Genomic DNA, 17,260 nt, shown 5'->3' with positions numbered 1-17,260 from the left:
TCGCGTACAAAAAGTATTTCTGCTTGTAGCTTTAAAACACTCATAGACAACTCACACAGATCTGCTAGCATATGCGTACACAATACATTCGTTATGTTGTGAATACGATAGACTCGGGCCGTATGCGGACACCAACCAGTTAGTTGTGTGAGTATTACAAGCGGACCGGTTTGTTTTCACCCCGAGCGGGGTGGGGGATGTATATAAATCTGGCGCGCGAGAAACCGCAGCATCAAACCTAAGTCACTGCTTGTGCCGAGCGATCGTCACAATCGTTCAGACAGCTGCGAGAGAACACTATCTTACACGCGTTATTTATCCGAGCGATCGCTGCTAATTTGGTCAAAACCATCAACATGGTAGCTACAGTAAGTAGAAGCGAGCTGAGGACTGCTGCATCGATGGTCGATGCTTAATCTTTCCTTTGACGCTTTGCCCCTCTAGGAACACGCTCACGATCAAGCTGGAAGGCTGGAAAATATCCCCCAGCAGCCGCTGCATCAGATCGACACGCCTTTTGAGAAGGCCACCTTCGGAATGGGGTGCTTTTGGGGATGTGACTCGCTCTTTGGCGCCACCAAGGGAGTTCTGCGGACACGTGTAGGCTATGCGGGAGGCTCTACCGAGTCGCCGGCCTATAAGAAGATGTACGTATTTCTTGCCTGTGCATAGTGCGTCGATGAGACCGACAGCTCTAATGGTTGCGCCCGTGTGTTTGCTGTGTCTTGTTTTCCACAGGGGAGATCACACGGAAGTCATCGAAATTGATTATGATCCTCAAACGATCAGTTACAACGATCTGCTGGATTTGTTTTGGAACAACCACGAGTACGGTCTGACCACTCGCATGAAGCGCCAGTACATGTCGCTGATTTTGTATCATAACGAGCAACAACGGCAAATTGCGGAAGCGAGCCGGGCAGAGGAGCAGGTGAAGCGTGCTCCGGAGCAGATCATCACCGAAATTGCACCAGCCGGACCATTTTATCCTGCCGAAAAGTGAGTATCTCTTGCCGAACGCGAAAGATCGTTCAACTTTCAGGGTCGTACACTTGAGGCGTGTGCCGCAAGTCGATCTCACAAGTTCACTGTCACAGCTCAGTTTCTATGGCGACGTCGCGACAGGCTTCACCAACATCAAACAAGCTGTGTTCGCATTTAAAGCGCGAAAACACCACCACTACGGTAGAGATTCGCCGCATTTTAACGCACTACCACGTCTATTCGTCTAACACTTCCCCTTGCTCATCATACACTGGCCTTCTGTGCAATCACGAGATACTCACGATGTTTGGCATATTCGTTCTGTGTTCCTCATTCAGCTACCATCAAAAGTACCGCCTGCAGGGCCACACCGATCTGGCCAAGGGCATCGGACTCACGCCGGACTTGCTGCATACGTCACACGTGGCGGCTCGATTGAACGGATATCTCATCGGCGTATCCGGACTGAAGCAGTTTGAAGATGAGGCCGATCTGCTGGGATTGAGTAAGGATCAGGTGCAGTACGTCCGCGAGTACGTCATCCAGAACGAGGGCGGTGGCATTTTTTGTTGAAGCATTCCGGACGCATTGTGAGGAAAGAAACAACAGTGCATATAATCCATTCTCAACTTGATGGAGAACTGAACACAGTGAAGCTTTCTCTGTCCCTGGAGCGATTGCTGACAACGGTTTCATAAAGCGTTGTCACTTTTACATTTAAAAACTGGATCACCGATAGATTAGCGATCGATCGCTACGATGCGATTGGACAAGTGATGTTAGCCATACTGATTACAAGCAAGATGTTTTTTTTAATGGCAGATTCGTTCTTGATAAACCTGGTGTGATAAGGTATTAGGAGCTTAGAAGATGCCAACAATAGATAATAAGTAATTGAATAAAATACTGAAGTGTTGCACTTCTTTAACACAGCTACGTCATATTGCATCTTGATGGACTGGGCCTTGATATAACCGAACAGAGGAAGAAACTTACTACCACTTTCGAAACAGTATGTCTTATCAGGTGATCCTAGCGGCGATTTCAGCGTTCCAGGGGATCAAATGTTACGGTGAGCTTATTTACTGTTTGCGGCTAGTGCGCCGTAGTATGGTTTAAAAGACGAAAGGGGTCCAAAGGAGTCTAAGTTTCTCGGAGTCATACCAACTAAGCGCTATGGTTTTTCTTTATGAAACAAATCAGCACACTTCAGATGCACCTCCTTCGGACCGGTTCATATGAGATTTAAAATCCAGAATGGGATTTTGTTAATTGATTCGTTTTCCGGTTATCCTACAGGACAGTTCCATACGGTTTATTTTATCAAATAATATCTCGTTAGGATAGCGAAACACATGGCATTTGATGATTGTTGTACAATTGAATGTCAAGTATATGAATATGAATAAAAATGGAACGGAAAAATAAGATGATTTGCAACTTTCGTGAGCGATAAGTGATGATGAGGTTATCTCGGGGGGTGCCAGCTGTGCGCTGATGTGCCCGTCGGTTCACTTGAAGGTGTGCGCGTACCGTGCGCTAGTGTTTGAGCTATCTTGCGGTGAGATTTGAAAGTGTGCGCTACAAGCTTTCAATGTACACGTGAACTAGCAATCATTGGACAAGTTCAGGAGGGGATGAAATGGGTCTATTTCTGTGATAATCAAAGCCAATCAAATTTGAGCAAAAAGAAACATTCGCCAATTCACACAAGAAAACCTTATTGCGTCGCAGAAAATGTCTCGCATATTGGCGGTACCAATGTGAGGTCAGTTCCCAAAAGGAATTGTGACTCCCTTTCCGGCTCAGAAAGCTCACGCTTCGCAGCCGTCCATTATTGATGCAAAGAAACAGTAGGACGTTTTTTTTTTTCAAGATCATCACACCGCCAAACCACGCTTAGCCCGTGCGCATGGGCAATTACCGGCGTGGTTCGTCTTTGTCTCGTGCTGCCTCTCCCTACCGGCGTCAAACGCTGCTTGTCGTTCTCCCTTCGCTTGGCGGTGATTCAAGACTTTCCGTCGCTGTCGGTCGGGGCAATACCTTGCTCGTGACGATGATAACGGCGTGCACTTGCTTCCGATGTGGGATGGCGAATTTCATTCAAATTATTTTTCTCGTCGCGATTTCAGCCACTTCCAAAGGGCGAACTGGAGTGAAAGTAAGTTTTTCGGAAAGGGTGAAACGAGATCTTTATTTCGATACAGTTTGTGATGCGTGTAAATATGAAACTGAATATTGATGCGTAACTACTCTGATATATTATTTTTATATCTAGGATTTTTATTTCTATAGTTTTTGTTGTTTAATAACTTACAAATATAATTAAGTCGTTGCGAAGAGCGGCATATATGATGCTTTATACAAGAGCGTCTTTTGCTTTGGTTTGATAACGTGATTGTAATTGTGCTGATTATTGCTTTCTTAAACAAAAAGGCGCCCAAATGTTCGATCACGTGCTTTTAACGATTGTAAAACACATGTTTTGAAAGTACATAAAACTGCTTTGTGTCCTATGTATTAGTAGGTCATTGACCTTATGCTATACATCAGCTGGCGTATGCAGTTGTAGTTTAGCATATGTAGCATTTACATGTACCGATTGTATAGAGTTTTACAATTTTGCATCAGCTGTTGAAACGAATGACGTTAAGCGTGCGAAAATCAGCAAAGAAACAGAAGTTGTAGCAGCTACGGAAGATGCGGCTTGCTTTATTCCCGTCTCCTACAGCCACATGTTCCAGATCGTAGCATAAATCTGCCGACGTCAATGTTTTCACACACACATGCACAAACTACCCACACACAACCAACCGATTTTCACCACTACCATGTAATGATTGTTATCCAGGCAAAAGGCCTTTTCTAACGTTGGGTTCTTGTATTAGCTAAGCTTGAGAAAATTACCCGTCTCCGGAGCAGCCAGTATTAATCCAAATTCATCCGTATGCTATTTGTTCGATTCAAACTTAATTCGACTAAGTCGTAGAATGAAATCCAATAAATACATCTGAATTTTGATTTCTTTTGGATTGTCTGTGACGTAAAATCCAGGAACGCCTGCTTTTTCCAGAGTGGATTGTTGATCTTTAACTTTCTGATCGAGATGAAGAACTAGTTTCATATCGGTTTCCTTCATGTTCTTTCCATGCTTGATTTTCATCAGAGCCACAATATGCTCTAGCTCTTCAGGATCCTGTATTTTTGATTCCCATTGTTTCAATTCGACTGTAGCGAATATAGAAAGAATTAGTGATAGAACTTTGAGCCATTTACTCACTTTGGTGCATACGTACGCTGGTGGTCATTTTCGACTTTTTCGCGCACTTGCATCAAATGAGCCTCGGTTACATGCTGAATTTCCATCAATCCTTTTACGATTTCAAAGATCGTATCGTTTAGCAAAGAGTTCGCCAGGCCAGCTAATAGATCGTAAGATATTCTCATTTGATACTGTCTGAAAAAGAGAAATACGGAGCCTTTTTACACCCGCCGTGCAATTGTTCGATGTAAACAACATACTTACTCTGGCAGATCGCCGTGCATTTTTTTAAGATGCTCTAAAAGGAAGTACAGTTTTCTTTGAAGATATTCCTGGTTGCTGAACGGATCAGCGACAGTGTCTGGTGGTATTCCTGCATCTGGTTTGATTGTTGCAGCATTTTCCGTGCTGTTCGAGTTTTCCATGTTTACAAACCACCGGCACAATGCAAGCTATAGCTTAAATGACAGCAGTTCAACCACACAGTGGGAGCATTATTGGACAAGCATATTAGTCTGTACCCATGTAACACATTTGCCATTAGGTATTTCTTCAGATACGAATATTCTCCAGTGCAGGATGTAACAAAAACGATGAATATTTAGTACCCGTAATAATCTTTAGAAACATGACCCTACATTAAATTACCTAAATCAACGTTTTTTTTGGGCTGTTAGGAATGAGTATTTTCCATGTAAAGGTACAGTGCGGCTATGCTGGGTACAATTATTATTTTTTCGTCTCGTCTAAGCTCACATTAAAAAGTTGTAAAACTACCTGTGGCAATCGTTTATGTATGGTTGAGTCTGAAAATGGTACGCACCCCATAACAGCAATGACTACACAGCTACAAAGTTGAATTCTATGTAAACCATAGAGAACGTGTTCAGTTACTATTCTGAAATAACCGAGTACGGACGCTTCAGTCACATCATGGAGTTGGTAGAGTGGATAAGTGCGATCGTTGTGACAATTGTGATTAAAATTTCGTGGTCACTGCGACAAACAATGGAATCGTTGCACGATCGTCCATCAGATCCATCGTATTTTACTTCGTATGCTGAACAGTTGGTAGAAGTTGATGACGAAGTTGGTACACATGTGGAGCGATCACGCGTTGTCGAGATGAATCGAGATGCTGAGAGAGAAAATGGTCAACGAGTGACGTTGCTTACCTCGACACCAGTGTTGAGTAGCGGTGCTAGCAATAGTTTATTAATGTACACATTGGAACCCAGCAATTGCTCCAGTATATACAATTTAGAACAAGAAGAAATCATCCAAGAGGAGTTCCTGAAATCCATAAGTAAGCGGAGAAAAGACTACGAAATCGATCATCATCTACTCAGTCAGTTCGACTGCATACGTACTCCAAGAGCACCGGTGAAACTATCACCAGATACGGCTATAAAATATCAACGCATCCACACTAGACAACCGAATAATCAAAGGAAATATCTGCGGCTTTAATTGTTACACAGATTATCAAAGGAATAATACAATAAAAAACAGCCACTCAGTAGCAACACATTAACAAGATCGTATTGTTTCCTTTAGGCAAATGGTTTTTATTTTTTTAAATCACATACAAACAAGTTAGAATAAAAAAATAGCATTTGAATTTAGGTATGTACGTTGATATTTTTTTCCAAAATGACAGTCATACAGTTGAATTGTTAACGGGCGCTTTCTGTGTGACAATTGGGTTGTCAAACAGAGCATCGATGCTTTGGGAGCGTGTAGAGAGGGAGAAACTCTCACGATTTCCACTTGAAATTGTCACTTGGGCAAGTTCGGTCGTCGCAAGAAGTGTGTTGTTTTCGTGGAGGGACATTTGTTTGAATTGAAATTATTGAAACAAAAATTTGAATCGTGGTGTAAGTGAACAGTACAAATCATGTATACGGTATCGAAAGGGCCTAGTAAATTGGTGGCAAAAACTCGGAGAGGTAAGATTTGCGAGAAACTGTGCAGGAGTAGGCCGGAAAACAGCTGAGGCAATGTTGTGCAATAGAGTTGGTGCCGAAAAGCAACGGAAAATGTGATATTTGTATCTGCAGGACATAATTTTATGTTGATTCTCATTTGTGACCACAGGAATACCACAAAACTATGAGAAATACGAACTGTTTCGTGACCTGGGCCGGAAAGAATGTGATATTAGCAGTGAATTCAGGTGAGTGGAGAAATCGCAAAAGTTTACATAACAACCCGCTAACGTCAGGCAATGTGGTGAGGAACGGTTAACGGTATGATGGAAGTAAGCGGGACAATTGCATTGGAACGGCGAAGAGTGACTTCTGAAATATATTCTGACTGCGTGCTTTGAGCTAGCATTATGTAATGGGTAGAATCGCTCTACTCGGTGCTCGAAATTGAACCCAATTGGCATTATTGAAATGTATTAGAAAATTGAAATGTAACAATAAAAAAATCAACGTCGTCTCCTGCCAAGATGTGCCCAGCAGCCGTATGGTAGTCACGTGTTTACGAGCAGGGCAGAGACCGTGGTGTTTTTTTTATATAACGATGTATGATGGAAAATGATTGACAGAACTATTTTTACAGTTACGGAATGCCGGTTCAACGATGAATTCTTTTCCTTCGATGAATGTATGATTGTACGGTGGTTCCAATAGGAAAACAATCAGGTATTACTGTTTGGTTGCTAAGGGAAACTTCTTAAGAGGATGTTTATGACGCCGAAAGCATAAGCAAATGATAAGGCGCAGGGGCAAAATGAAAAGAAAAATGAAATGAAGTAAAGATTTGTTTGACAAGGTCGGCTCAAGTGGTCCATTTAGAAGCGGCATGTGCGAGAAGATTGTTACCATTATCATGATTGCTACACTAAGGTTGCTTTGTGCCCTCGAGATGATGATGATCATCATCATTTGCAATGAAACATACGTTTCAAAGTTGCATTGGACTGCACCCAAAGAATGTTTCACATCCTTAAACAACTTCCTTGTAAGCAAAATGTAACTTGTGAGGCGCGTTCAAATGCTGATTGTTTGTCTTTTTTAAATTGGTATAAGTGTTGTCGTTTAATGTTAAAATGTTTTTTTTTTGTTTTTCGTCGTAGTGGTTTTAGTCTGGCAATCCTTCTGAGAAAGTATAAACTTTATACCACATCTTGTTTTCGTGTCCTATTATCCGGATTGTAGTTTTTGTACATCGTTAGTGGTAGGTTTGCGTCCGGATTATCCGTAAAATTCCGGAAGAGCAAATGGCATGCCTTTATCTACCAGGTAGTGTTTTGTTGGATGTTAATAATTTGAAAATCAGTGTTGTACAAAGCAGAAAAGAAAGCGTACCAATGCAAACAAGAGGAAAAGCTTTTTTCTTCATCATTGTGAACAAATTTCATTGGATTGCAGCCTCACACAAGCTTTGTTACAATATGGGTGTGAGGCACAGGGCAGTTGGGGGAAGTGTAGTGCGAAATAAATATTTAATGTTACTTTGTGCGACTACGAGTCTGTACAAATACTATATTGCAAGCGGTATCTTAAATATTTGCGTTTTCTCTTCTGTTGCAGTGTGCCCCGGCCTGTGTTTCAAGCGTCCACAAAATCCGCTGCAGTACAGTATCTAAAGGCTCAGCAGCAACAGCAGCAGCAGCATGAACAGAATGTCAGTCCCCAGCATGAAGAGCTCATCAAATACATCAATGATTGTAGGTATTCAATAATATGCCGTTAGTGAAGCAATCGCCCAACCATTTAGATAATCATTTCGTTATCGCTTGGTTCACGACCTAAAAAAATAAAGATTATCTGATCCATCCATCCTTTTGCGTGCCAGAACATCCTGTTTGAAGTTACAAAATTCTGTACCATTTGTGCTGTGCTGTACCTCGATTGTGCACGAGAATGAATCGATGATGTGGTTTTCGTGCTGTGATGTTACAGCGCGAACGGCACCAACGTATGTGATAAGAGTGAAATTGAAAGGCACATGGGGCCATAACGCGTCTTGACCTTTTAGTAAAATATCTCAGTAGCTAGCGAAACAACAACAGGTTCTCTCTCTACTAGCTTGATTCACATTTGATCGTGTGCGCGTTGTTTGTTACTTCGCCCGTGCTTTTACGTCAACGGTCATGTGAAAGTGTATTATTTTTGGCACGGTTTGGCACATTCATTAGTCGGTAGGATGGATGGGAGGTGTTCGTTCATTGAACTCGAATTATGCGTTTTGCAAACAAGCTACCGACATCAGCTGCTATGGTTGAGAATCTAACGTTGCGCGATCTAACATACACCGTGTTATTATTTTTCAGCATGGAATATGGTGGTAGCTGATAATCCTTACGATGTACCTGGTTCACCGGATAGTACGGGTAAGACGAATGCAACAAATGATCATACCGATTTTGTTCTAATGGTTGGATCTGCTTTTCAGGATCGAATTGCTCGCTATCTTCTAACAGCAGTACATCTTCTGTATCGTCGACATCGAGCACGTCTACAGTGTATTATAATGAACCACCCAATCCGCTGCTGGTAGATTTCAAACCATTCGACCTTGAGACATGGTGGGGGAAAAGAATATTTAACAACATAACCAAAAGTCTGTGAATTACCTCCCCTGCTTACCTAATCATGTGTATTTTAAGCGTTTAAACGAATAGCTAATTAGTAATTGACGTGTGTCTCTTGAGGCAAAGATGTCGCGGAAACGAGAGCTTTTGATTGAGGCTTGCGATATTGTGAATGTATGTATGCGTCAAGATGCACGCGATGATTGCTGATGGGTAGAGAAGCAAATATCGGGGAAAAAATGCTGGAATCATTGTTTATCTTCTGTTTTCTCGGTAGATTCCGTTCTGTTAGTCTTTGTCATACGTTCTGTTAGCAATATGTTTTAGTTCGAAAATGTTCAGATCAAACCCAGTCCTAGATCTTACTACGTAGTTCCTATCGAAGAAATGTATTCATACGTTTGTCATGCATCATGATCATTTATTAGCGTTTAGAGTACGAACCGTAAACAGGAATCTGTTTCGCTGGCAGTCCTGCAAAATTTGTTAGCAACGTTCAATTAATTATCAAGACTCACAAGAGCACGTGTTGGTTAGCTGCTTCATTCGGTTGTTTTTATTTGGAGTGAGGCAGTGTAGTCGCGACGTGCTCTTTTGGAACAATAAACAGGTTCGATAGGCCTATGCTGCTCTCAGTTATCAATACATGCTGGTTTTGAAATAGTTTATTTTCTACTGAACTTTAATTTTGTTTGTGGAAAGTTCAGGTCACTTTGATTTAAAGAGAAAAAAAAAATAGACTCATCGTTTTACAAGGACATCTATTGACAAACGCATACAATTCATCCTGATATTGGATATTGACTATTCAGGCTGATATTAGATAACTGAGAGTAGTTTGTAAAGTGAAAATAATAGGTTCCAGAAGGCTGAAGAAAAATAATAGGCTGAATTGCTTATCGTAATGCGGTTGTCTTGATTGTGTTGAAGTGGGCTAGTTGCAATAGATTGAACAAGTTAGTTGCATATTGCATATGCAATTGCGTTGGTTAAGCAAGTGGCGGAGAATATGAAAATATAGAATCACCATATTTGATACAACCCTTTAGAATATGAATGTTTAGAAAGAAATGACCATTTAAAGGAAAACTGTGACAAAAAAAAAAACAGGCCCAAGATATATAATGATACATCTAGTCGAAATTGTACGAGATTATAATCGTGGTCAAACTTCCAACAGCAGGAAAAGCTGGCACTCCGTAGATAAACGCACACGTTGAACATTTTAATTAAAATAATGATAGTATATTTTAAATGCGAGAGATATAGGTCAAAATGAAAAATCACAAGTTTTAGTTAATCAAACTTCATCTAATAACTGGCCCATACGTTCAATTTCCTCGATCGTTCCACGAAGAATGCTATGGGCTTCGTCTTCTGTGCGAATGACCGCACGATCGGCTAGTATACCCAGCTGCAGCTTACCACCGTACGTAAGAAGCGTAATTCCAACGGCAGTGGTGCCCAGATTGGGAATGAAAAAGCAGAGATTCTTCAGCTCTCTGCCTTGAATACGGGGCATCTGCTGCGGTCCCGGTAGATTCGAGATCGCCAGCGTGCTGTGTGCGCTTTTGAGAATCTTCCTTAGTATGGTCTCCGGAAAGAGACAAGTCATTTTAGACATGATCCAATAGTTAATCTGCGAAAGGTATCGAAAGGGTATCAATTTAGCAGATTGTTATCTTGTTATGACGATATCTGCTATCTGTCTGCTTGATTGCATATGTGCGTACCAAATAGTCGGACGAAGAACGCAATACATCGGAATAACTATTAACTGCCAAAATACGCTTAGTTAGTGCATAATGCCTATTGGTGTCGTTCATCTGTATACCGGGAGTAATTGGTAGCGTTTGCAGAGCTACCGAAAAGCGATTGTGTAGCTTTAAGTGAGGAGCTGCAGATAGACACGAACATATTAGTAGTGAGAACTTGTGAGGTGGAAATAGTATTCCATGAATGGTTCAGTATCGTAAACTTACACTCTTTCTCGATTCTTGCAGGAAGCACGACTGTGAGGTTTTTTGGCGATGTACCATTTTTGCTGGCAAAGAATGTTTCCAAACTGGAGGAAAGTGCAGTGAGGAAAACGTCCGAGAACCGCGTTCCAGGCAGAAGCCGTTTAGTGCGCTTGATAATCTCAACCCAGCGTGTATCACGGTTGTGATCCTCGTGTATCCAGCTGACCACCTTCTCGTTGGCCATTTGTGAAGCGTGGATGCAGTTATTATCGACCTGACGTCTAGATACATCATGAAAGAAGGCGGGTGCAGTGTAAATGGTCCAAAGGATTCGCAAAACGTGGTCCCGTTGCGTTGCTAGATCGGTGAGAGAGGGAATTCTTTTCCATATGCGCTGGAGCATTGTTTCGCCTATGGTCAAATGGTGATGATCGGAGGCTTTCTGTTCTTTCAGGATGTAGTCGATGTTCATCACCTTTAGCTTGGACAGATGCTTCCAGCGCGATGGTACTTCCTTGTCGACAATAGCTTCCAGAAGCAGACGCATCAGGGCCACTCCGTCTCCTAGTGAATGATGGACACGGAAGAGGATCTGTGTGAGGAAGGGCAAAACAGAACAGAAGTTAAAGAAGATTGTTCCGGTACTGGCGGTGGTATTGCGTGACGTACCGGATACTGGAGAATGTTGCGTTCTTTATCAAGCAATGGTTGCCTGCCTACAAGCACTTCCCACGAGGAGGTGTGATCTGCTGGAAGGTGTCGATTGTTAATTTTGCTCAGCAAACTCCTCAACTGTTGTTCCTCGATGAATCGTTTTCCATCAGCTAAGGGCATTGTATCCATATAGCGAATGTAGTCTTCTACGGTAAGCTCGGACTGGTCGGACCAAAAGTAGTATCCAAGTTCTACGTTGCGTTTCCAGAACATCTTTGGATGCGGTCGGTAGTTGCGCATGAGTCGCGAGGAGATGCGTTTGCGTAATGTCAGCAGAATTTCCGCGCTCATCGAGCTCTCACCGGTTGTCCAGCTCGCAACGGGCTCCTCTACGTTCGCCATGATGTTGATCATGCCACGTGAGTTTTGATCTTCAATTGCCCAAACGACATCGGCACCGTCCAGCAAGCCCTTGAAATGTTTCCCATGGCGGTGTTTTAGCACAGCTCCTATCACCGTACGGTACAGCTGGAATACGAGCAGAATCGTGCACAAGAACGGAGCGAGCGCCAGGAACTCGAGAAACGTTAGGAAGGTGTACGCTGCCCGGCGAATGTCTGCGCTGCTGGTCATTTTGAGGTGGCTGTGCTCTTCCCTCCATCGGGCTATTTTGTGTCGCAGAAACAGAAACAAAACAACGCCAGTAAGTAGTCCAAACTGCGCCGGCGATAGCAGCAGATCGAGCCGATTTTCATCCTGCACTAATTGTGCACTGTTTGATATTGGCACCGGACCGAAGGGACCAGGATGGGTAAAGTTGCGGGACACAACTTCCCAGAAGGAAACGCCCTGGTTGGAGGCCCAATCGAAGAATGTGGTAGCTTCGAGCGCCATTGATTCGGCGTATAGCAGGAACCGAGGATTGGTGAAAGAAATTCGCAATCTTTGCACTTCACTTTGCACTTGATCGATCGAGCGCTCTCGACGGAACGCGACACACAAAACCACAAAAATGCGAGGATCACTTGGCAAAGGTCAGTGGCGGAAGCACCGATTCCAGCAATCAGCTGTTGGCTTACACGACGCGAAGCACACACGCTAGAGTATCATGCGTAAGGATGTTTCCGTCGTTGGCACAGCACGGTCGTTGGTAGAGCGGTGTTATCAGGGGATCCGTCGCGGGCGAAGTAAGTTGAGCGAAATGTTGCGGCAGGGTTTTTATAGCTTTCGCCCCGAGCACGTAGACACCGGCAGAGGGTTTAACGGCTCCGTTGACGGAACCACGAAAAGATGTATATTAAATTATTGGTATTGCGACTGTCCTGACTGCCCAGTAGTTGCTATTGCGAATGCATTTTGTCGCTTTGTGTTCGTTTGTCGGTATATAACCGAACACATGTGCTGTAGCGCTAAACGACAGTAGCTTCGCGTCGCGCTCGGTGGCAGGAATCCATATCAATTCTGTGACAACGGTGACGGCGAAGACAGCGAGGCAATCATTACTGGGCACTATCTGGTAGAAATTGTAAGCAAATCGTGCTCTACAGTTGCTGCATAACTATCCTTTATGTTCCTTTTATAGCAACGTGTAAAGAGGCAGATATATTGCCTGGCCTCAAAACAAAACCCTCAAAACATATTTGTAGATAAGCTCGAAAATATTCAATTTGCGCAATGAATGTTGACCTTTAGGGGTTAATATGTAGATTACTTTTTAGCGCGTGCTGTGTATTGTGTTCTTTTTGTTCCATTCAAAAGAACGAACAGAAGCATTATGTGGTATGCAACAGTGTTGCGCAAAATGGTTCGGGTGAAATGCAGTTATGTTTGCGTTGATGTCAGTGATGCAATTATTTAAAGTGCAGTAAATGGAGGCAGTATTACTGACGTACTTGTGTCATGTAACCTAGCACCTAGTATCAACTGCGGTAACGTTCTGAATAGTAATTTGGAAACTATGCTTTGGCCTAATGCTGCTGCAGATGGGGGACTATTGTCTGCCCTAACATGGAACAACTACGCAGTGCCTGGGAAAGGAAACATCGTAAAAGATTATGCCTTTCGCTGTTGTGAAAACATATTTTCTGGATAGCGCATTTAAGCTTGTTCTTACACAACTTCACAACAATAACCAGGCGGCCGCTTCACATAATTACGCATCGGTCAAAATTTACGCTGGCGTATCGGTGTATGTGCCCTTTTTCCTCCGTTCGTATCCTGCGGTGTGCCACAACGGGGCCCGCAACAGAAGGGCCCGCTGTGGCACCAGGAAGTGGACGAAATAGCGGAAGAAACGTGGTTAAATATGAAACACGTGTTACATTGTGCACCCGCAGCGTGTCGCTTGGGGTTTTGGTCGTTTGGATGTTGTTTGTTTCCAGTATAGCACCAAACACCAGCCCAGCCTCGATAGCTGGTGCGTCTTTCTGCGCAGCTAAGACCGAACGAACGGTATCGTGATTGACGGTTTGCGAAATGCTTACTACAAACGCCGCAATACAAATAAGTCCCCCCCCCGATCTGGAGGGCTGAAAACATACAAAAAAGCGATCCCCCTCCACCTCCTCGGATTTTGTTCAATGTGTGGTCCTACGATGAATGTGTAGCATGGTCAGCCAAGGGATTGTTGCACTTTTCCTAAAGTTATGGTTTGTAGCATTGCCTGGAGGAACGGTGGCTAGGATTGGTGTGATAGGAGCGAGTTTATTTTCGCCCCCAGTTGTGCTCCCATTGGTCAGTGGAAAATGCGTGCGGGTGGTTTTTTTTCTCTTTTTGGGAGAGGAAAACTGCGCCATGCGGTTTGGTTTACGACAAAATACGCCCGTGTACATAAACCACGCGTGTACGGCAGGCGGTAGGCGACGAGACGGGGAGCCGAGGCGCTAAATACGCGCGTCCATCGTCCGTTGGATCGTTAAATAAATCGTACACCGCCGCCCTCTGTCCGCGTGTGCGCCGCATTGTCCACTAGTGAGTGTATGCCCCCTCTTCCCTCCCCCCTGCATGGTGCATATTTTCATCCTACTCGAAACCACCCAAGAACTCCCCACGCCCTGCTGCATCTCCTGTTCGCGTTCTAGCGCAGCGATACTACTGTTACTACCAACACTACTACTGTTGTACTGCGATCATATTTGCTGGTGTGGTGTTGGAAACGATCGAGCTTGACTGGATGCTGCGTTGTTTTTGTTATTCTTAATTTTTTATTATACACAATGGATGGTTGGATGAACGCAGAAAGCGCACCGAGGGCGAGAAGGTAGTGCGCGATGACTTGAGATGTTGAAGGCAGGTACAGTGCTGTGCAAAAAAAAAGCCACCACAGTTTTTCCTCGCTTTATTTAAACTTTTTCAATTCTTTCCTAGCTGGAATATGCAACAAAACATGGGTTGATTCAAGGTAACTGTAAAGAAAGGCCAACAATAACAAGTTCAAAAATAAAGCGACGTGGAATGACAGAGCGTGGCTGCACAATGTACCACTGAGCAGGAAAGGGTTTAGATGTCCGTGTGCACTTTACACGGCCATATCAGCTCACCGCCACCATCTCTGCCAGTCCCTGTCCACGGTAAGGTAAGGTGATGAGAGCGAAATACGATCGAGTAAAATCATTTGTTTATAATCAATTTTTCAGTTTTGTATACAACAGCGAAATGCGTTGTCGAACCTCCCAGCCAGCCAGCCAGCCAGCCAGCCAGCCAACCAGTCAGCCAGCCAGTCAGCCCCCCAGGTTCGATTCTTTGCTGCTCACGTGTACACCTTAGGATATGGCCAGCGTACGGTAAACCGTAAACCGCTACCACTCCACGCAGTCTATGTGGAATTGTATTAATTTAGTGAGCAGTTGTGGAGGAGGCAGGGGGAGGGGGAAACGATGTTTCATGGGGAGAGTAGTTGGAGCTGCGCATGGTGTGAAATATTTTTATAAATCGTGGCTAATATTAGTATACCATTCCCACCTACGTTGCTATTCGCCGTGCGTATGGCTTCGGGCGGGCCCGATGGTGATTGCGGGGGGAAGGAAGGGAATGAGAAAAACGATGGGAAACAGGAGCACACAACACAGCTGAGAAAATGGACAAAACTGTCTAGCGGAGTGGAGATTTACTATTTACAATTTGCTAGCTGATGTAGAACGAACGCACTCTAATGCAATGCGTGGAAAGGAATGGATGAGCTGGGCCGCATAACTTTTCTCCAGCGATCGAACCTCGAAAGCAGATTCGAACCATTTGTCTACCGGGGTTGTAATTCATGCTAACGGTTGCGGCATTTCGGTTTAGAGACATTTATTGCATTCAGATAGCAATAATAAATATGTTTACATCGTACATTCGCAACAGCTTATGCTACTGGTAAGAGACGTATAAAACGCTATGCTGTGCAAGCGCTTCACCTAGCTAGCGACCTATTTCATTTGGTAAAACATATATGGCCTTTGGATATTCCTATCTAAAAGCTTACTGGCGACATTCTATGAGTTGCTGTTGTGCGTTTCCTTATGCTTAGTTGGAGCTTAACATCTTCTGGCGCTTTACCCAGCACAGGATGTTGACCCAGGCGAAGGCACAGGAGCCCACGTAAACGACGCGGAATTTCGGTGGCACTAGAACAAAGTTGAGCGTTTGGGCTGGCATCCAGAACAGGCAGGATCGTGCGAACGTGGGCAAAAACTTTTGCCGGCACTCTTCGGTGATTGATGATTGTCGCTCCATAAGAGACATTCCTGACAGAGGTTGAAACACGGTGGTTAGGTGCTGGTATGGTATTCTAATGTTGGTTGGGCTATGTCATACGTACCGGTGAAAAATATTACCAACAATGGTGGCGTAAGAATGAACTGATCCAACAGCAACTTCTTCACAATAATGCGCTTGGCAGTGCCGGGAAATGTTTTATCCAGCCACTTGTACCTGCGGATGGAGGGCGGGATATGTGGGAGAAAACGGAGGGAATTCGGTTAAAAGACACATTCACACACACAAACCTATTATACATATGTAAACGATGCTTCAGTATACCAGCAGCAGATGCAGATACGTTGCGAGATTTCCTTTCCGGCAGCGTAAACAATCTTATTACCAAAATCTTACAGACTTTTCCCCTTTCACGACAATTACGTAAAGCAATTACCTTCGATGAGCAAATTTGTTCAGCTATATTTCCCCTTTGCTCTCCTGTGTACAGGCTTCTATGTGGAAATGATGTGCAAGCGATGGCATAATGAGAAATACGAGATGCATTGTGCATCGCTGGTAGCGGAAATGTGTTATATTTGCTATTGTGTCGCGCTTGTTTCTGTGCCGTGGAATGTAACAATTCGATTAAGGCGCATGCAGGTTGAATGATGTTGAAAAGAAAGAAAGAAAGAAAGTGAGATGGGAAAATAAAAGAGTTCATTTGATGAAACATGGTTAGGGGAAAAAAATGTTCAATTAAAATGTGCATTTGTTCATATGTTGTTGCATATATTAGCTAATGGAAATCATAAACCAATTCTCGTAGAACGCCGGACGCATACCCACCAATTGTATAGTATGGGAGAGTAGATAAACGTTCCCATAACGGCGTACCGCGCCAGTGTGGGGCGGTCGATATCTTGCGGAGGGTCAGTCTAAAAGTGTAAACAAACAAATGGCCAAATAAGTACTATATACTAATTTACTTGCCGAAACGCAACCGAAGCAGTCAATACGTACCAACAATTTTCGCGTAATGGTTTGTTGCGAAAATTCAGCACCAACGTACAGCGTGCCGTACACGAGTCCATTTCCCGCCAACGGGTGCTTTGTGAAAAAGCGACCGAAAGCTCGCAGAAACGTTGCCATGGCAGCAGCGCGTTCGCTTTGTAT

General features: G+C 43.7%; 5 protein-coding genes and 1 long non-coding RNA gene across 6 annotated transcripts; 3 read left to right on the top strand and 3 right to left on the bottom strand.

Annotated features, from left to right (window-relative positions):
* The first annotated feature begins 224 nt into the window (after positions 1–224).
* Positions 225–1,920, top strand: LOC120959681 (peptide methionine sulfoxide reductase). Its single transcript, XM_040383273.2, has 4 exons — positions 225–368; positions 445–647; positions 739–999; positions 1,323–1,920. The coding sequence occupies exons 1-4, from the start codon at positions 357–359 to the stop codon at positions 1,555–1,557; spliced, it is 711 nt and encodes a 236-aa protein (XP_040239207.2). The 5' UTR covers positions 225–356; the 3' UTR covers positions 1,558–1,920.
* A 1,324-nt stretch (positions 1,921–3,244) lies between these two features.
* On the bottom strand, positions 3,245–4,733 carry LOC120959682 (gonadal protein gdl). The gene is made up of 3 exons (XM_040383274.2): positions 4,511–4,733; positions 4,281–4,441; positions 3,245–4,212 (listed from the first exon to the last, which is right to left on the bottom strand). Exons 1-3 carry the CDS (start codon positions 4,669–4,671, stop codon positions 3,935–3,937), a joined length of 600 nt encoding a protein of 199 aa, XP_040239208.1. The 5' UTR covers positions 4,672–4,733; the 3' UTR covers positions 3,245–3,934.
* A 1,292-nt stretch (positions 4,734–6,025) lies between these two features.
* LOC120956460 (uncharacterized) lies at positions 6,026–9,833 on the top strand. The gene is made up of 5 exons (XM_040377937.2): positions 6,026–6,195; positions 6,344–6,422; positions 7,789–7,925; positions 8,532–8,591; positions 8,654–9,833. The coding sequence occupies exons 1-5, from the start codon at positions 6,144–6,146 to the stop codon at positions 8,827–8,829; spliced, it is 504 nt and encodes a 167-aa protein (XP_040233871.2). The 5' UTR covers positions 6,026–6,143; the 3' UTR covers positions 8,830–9,833.
* A 182-nt stretch (positions 9,834–10,015) lies between these two features.
* On the bottom strand, positions 10,016–12,606 carry LOC120956458 (uncharacterized). The gene is made up of 4 exons (XM_040377935.2): positions 11,423–12,606; positions 10,775–11,345; positions 10,526–10,689; positions 10,016–10,431 (listed from the first exon to the last, which is right to left on the bottom strand). Exons 1-4 carry the CDS (start codon positions 12,299–12,301, stop codon positions 10,093–10,095), a joined length of 1,953 nt encoding a protein of 650 aa, XP_040233869.2. The 5' UTR covers positions 12,302–12,606; the 3' UTR covers positions 10,016–10,092.
* Positions 12,607–12,751: 145 nt separating this feature from the next.
* On the top strand, positions 12,752–15,587 carry LOC120956461 (uncharacterized). Its single transcript, XR_007452579.1, has 3 exons — positions 12,752–14,699; positions 14,774–14,976; positions 15,043–15,587. It is a non-coding gene; the product is annotated as an uncharacterized LOC120956461 (long non-coding RNA).
* A 93-nt stretch (positions 15,588–15,680) lies between these two features.
* LOC120956459 (mpv17-like protein) lies at positions 15,681–17,245 on the bottom strand. Its single transcript, XM_040377936.2, has 4 exons — positions 17,108–17,245; positions 16,934–17,022; positions 16,209–16,321; positions 15,681–16,134 (listed from the first exon to the last, which is right to left on the bottom strand). The coding sequence occupies exons 1-4, from the start codon at positions 17,234–17,236 to the stop codon at positions 15,914–15,916; spliced, it is 552 nt and encodes a 183-aa protein (XP_040233870.1). The 5' UTR covers positions 17,237–17,245; the 3' UTR covers positions 15,681–15,913.
* Positions 17,246–17,260: the final 15 nt, after the last annotated feature.

This window comes from Anopheles coluzzii, chromosome 3 (assembly GCF_943734685.1).
Source record: "Anopheles coluzzii chromosome 3, AcolN3, whole genome shotgun sequence".
NCBI lineage: Eukaryota > Metazoa > Arthropoda > Insecta > Diptera > Culicidae > Anopheles > Anopheles coluzzii.
This window is presented reverse-complemented; position numbering and strand designations above follow the sequence as displayed.

Bases quoted from the DNA above. Each gene is read 5' to 3' on its own strand.
- LOC120959681 (XM_040383273.2), top strand. The intron at 648-738 runs GTACGTATTTCT...TGTTTTCCACAG, and splicing joins TCGCCGGCCTATAAGAAGAT to GGGAGATCACACGGAAGTCA. The intron at 1,000-1,322 runs GTGAGTATCTCT...TTCCTCATTCAG, and splicing joins CCATTTTATCCTGCCGAAAA to CTACCATCAAAAGTACCGCC.
- LOC120959682 (XM_040383274.2), bottom strand. From the start codon at position 4,671: ATGGAAAACTCGAACAGCACGGAAAATGCTGCAACAATCAAACCAGAT. The intron at 4,442-4,510 runs GTAAGTATGTTG...TCTCTTTTTCAG, and splicing joins ATGCACGGCGATCTGCCAGA to ACAGTATCAAATGAGAATAT. The intron at 4,213-4,280 runs GTACGTATGCAC...TATTCGCTACAG, and splicing joins AGTCGAAAATGACCACCAGC to TCGAATTGAAACAATGGGAA.
- LOC120956460 (XM_040377937.2), top strand. From the start codon at position 6,144: ATGTATACGGTATCGAAAGGGCCTAGTAAATTGGTGGCAAAAACTCGG. The intron at 6,423-7,788 runs GTGAGTGGAGAA...CTTCTGTTGCAG, and splicing joins GATATTAGCAGTGAATTCAG to TGTGCCCCGGCCTGTGTTTC. The intron at 8,592-8,653 runs GTAAGACGAATG...TCTGCTTTTCAG, and splicing joins TGGTTCACCGGATAGTACGG to GATCGAATTGCTCGCTATCT.
- LOC120956458 (XM_040377935.2), bottom strand. From the start codon at position 12,301: ATGGCGCTCGAAGCTACCACATTCTTCGATTGGGCCTCCAACCAGGGC. The intron at 11,346-11,422 runs GTACGTCACGCA...TTCCTCACACAG, and splicing joins GCAACATTCTCCAGTATCCG to ATCCTCTTCCGTGTCCATCA. The intron at 10,690-10,774 runs GTAAGTTTACGA...GTCTATCTGCAG, and splicing joins TGCAAGAATCGAGAAAGAGT to CTCCTCACTTAAAGCTACAC.
- LOC120956459 (XM_040377936.2), bottom strand. From the start codon at position 17,236: ATGGCAACGTTTCTGCGAGCTTTCGGTCGCTTTTTCACAAAGCACCCG. The intron at 17,023-17,107 runs GTACGTATTGAC...TTACACTTTTAG, and splicing joins CCATTACGCGAAAATTGTTG to ACTGACCCTCCGCAAGATAT. The intron at 16,322-16,933 runs GTGGGTATGCGT...CTCCATCCGCAG, and splicing joins TCTCCCATACTATACAATTG to GTACAAGTGGCTGGATAAAA.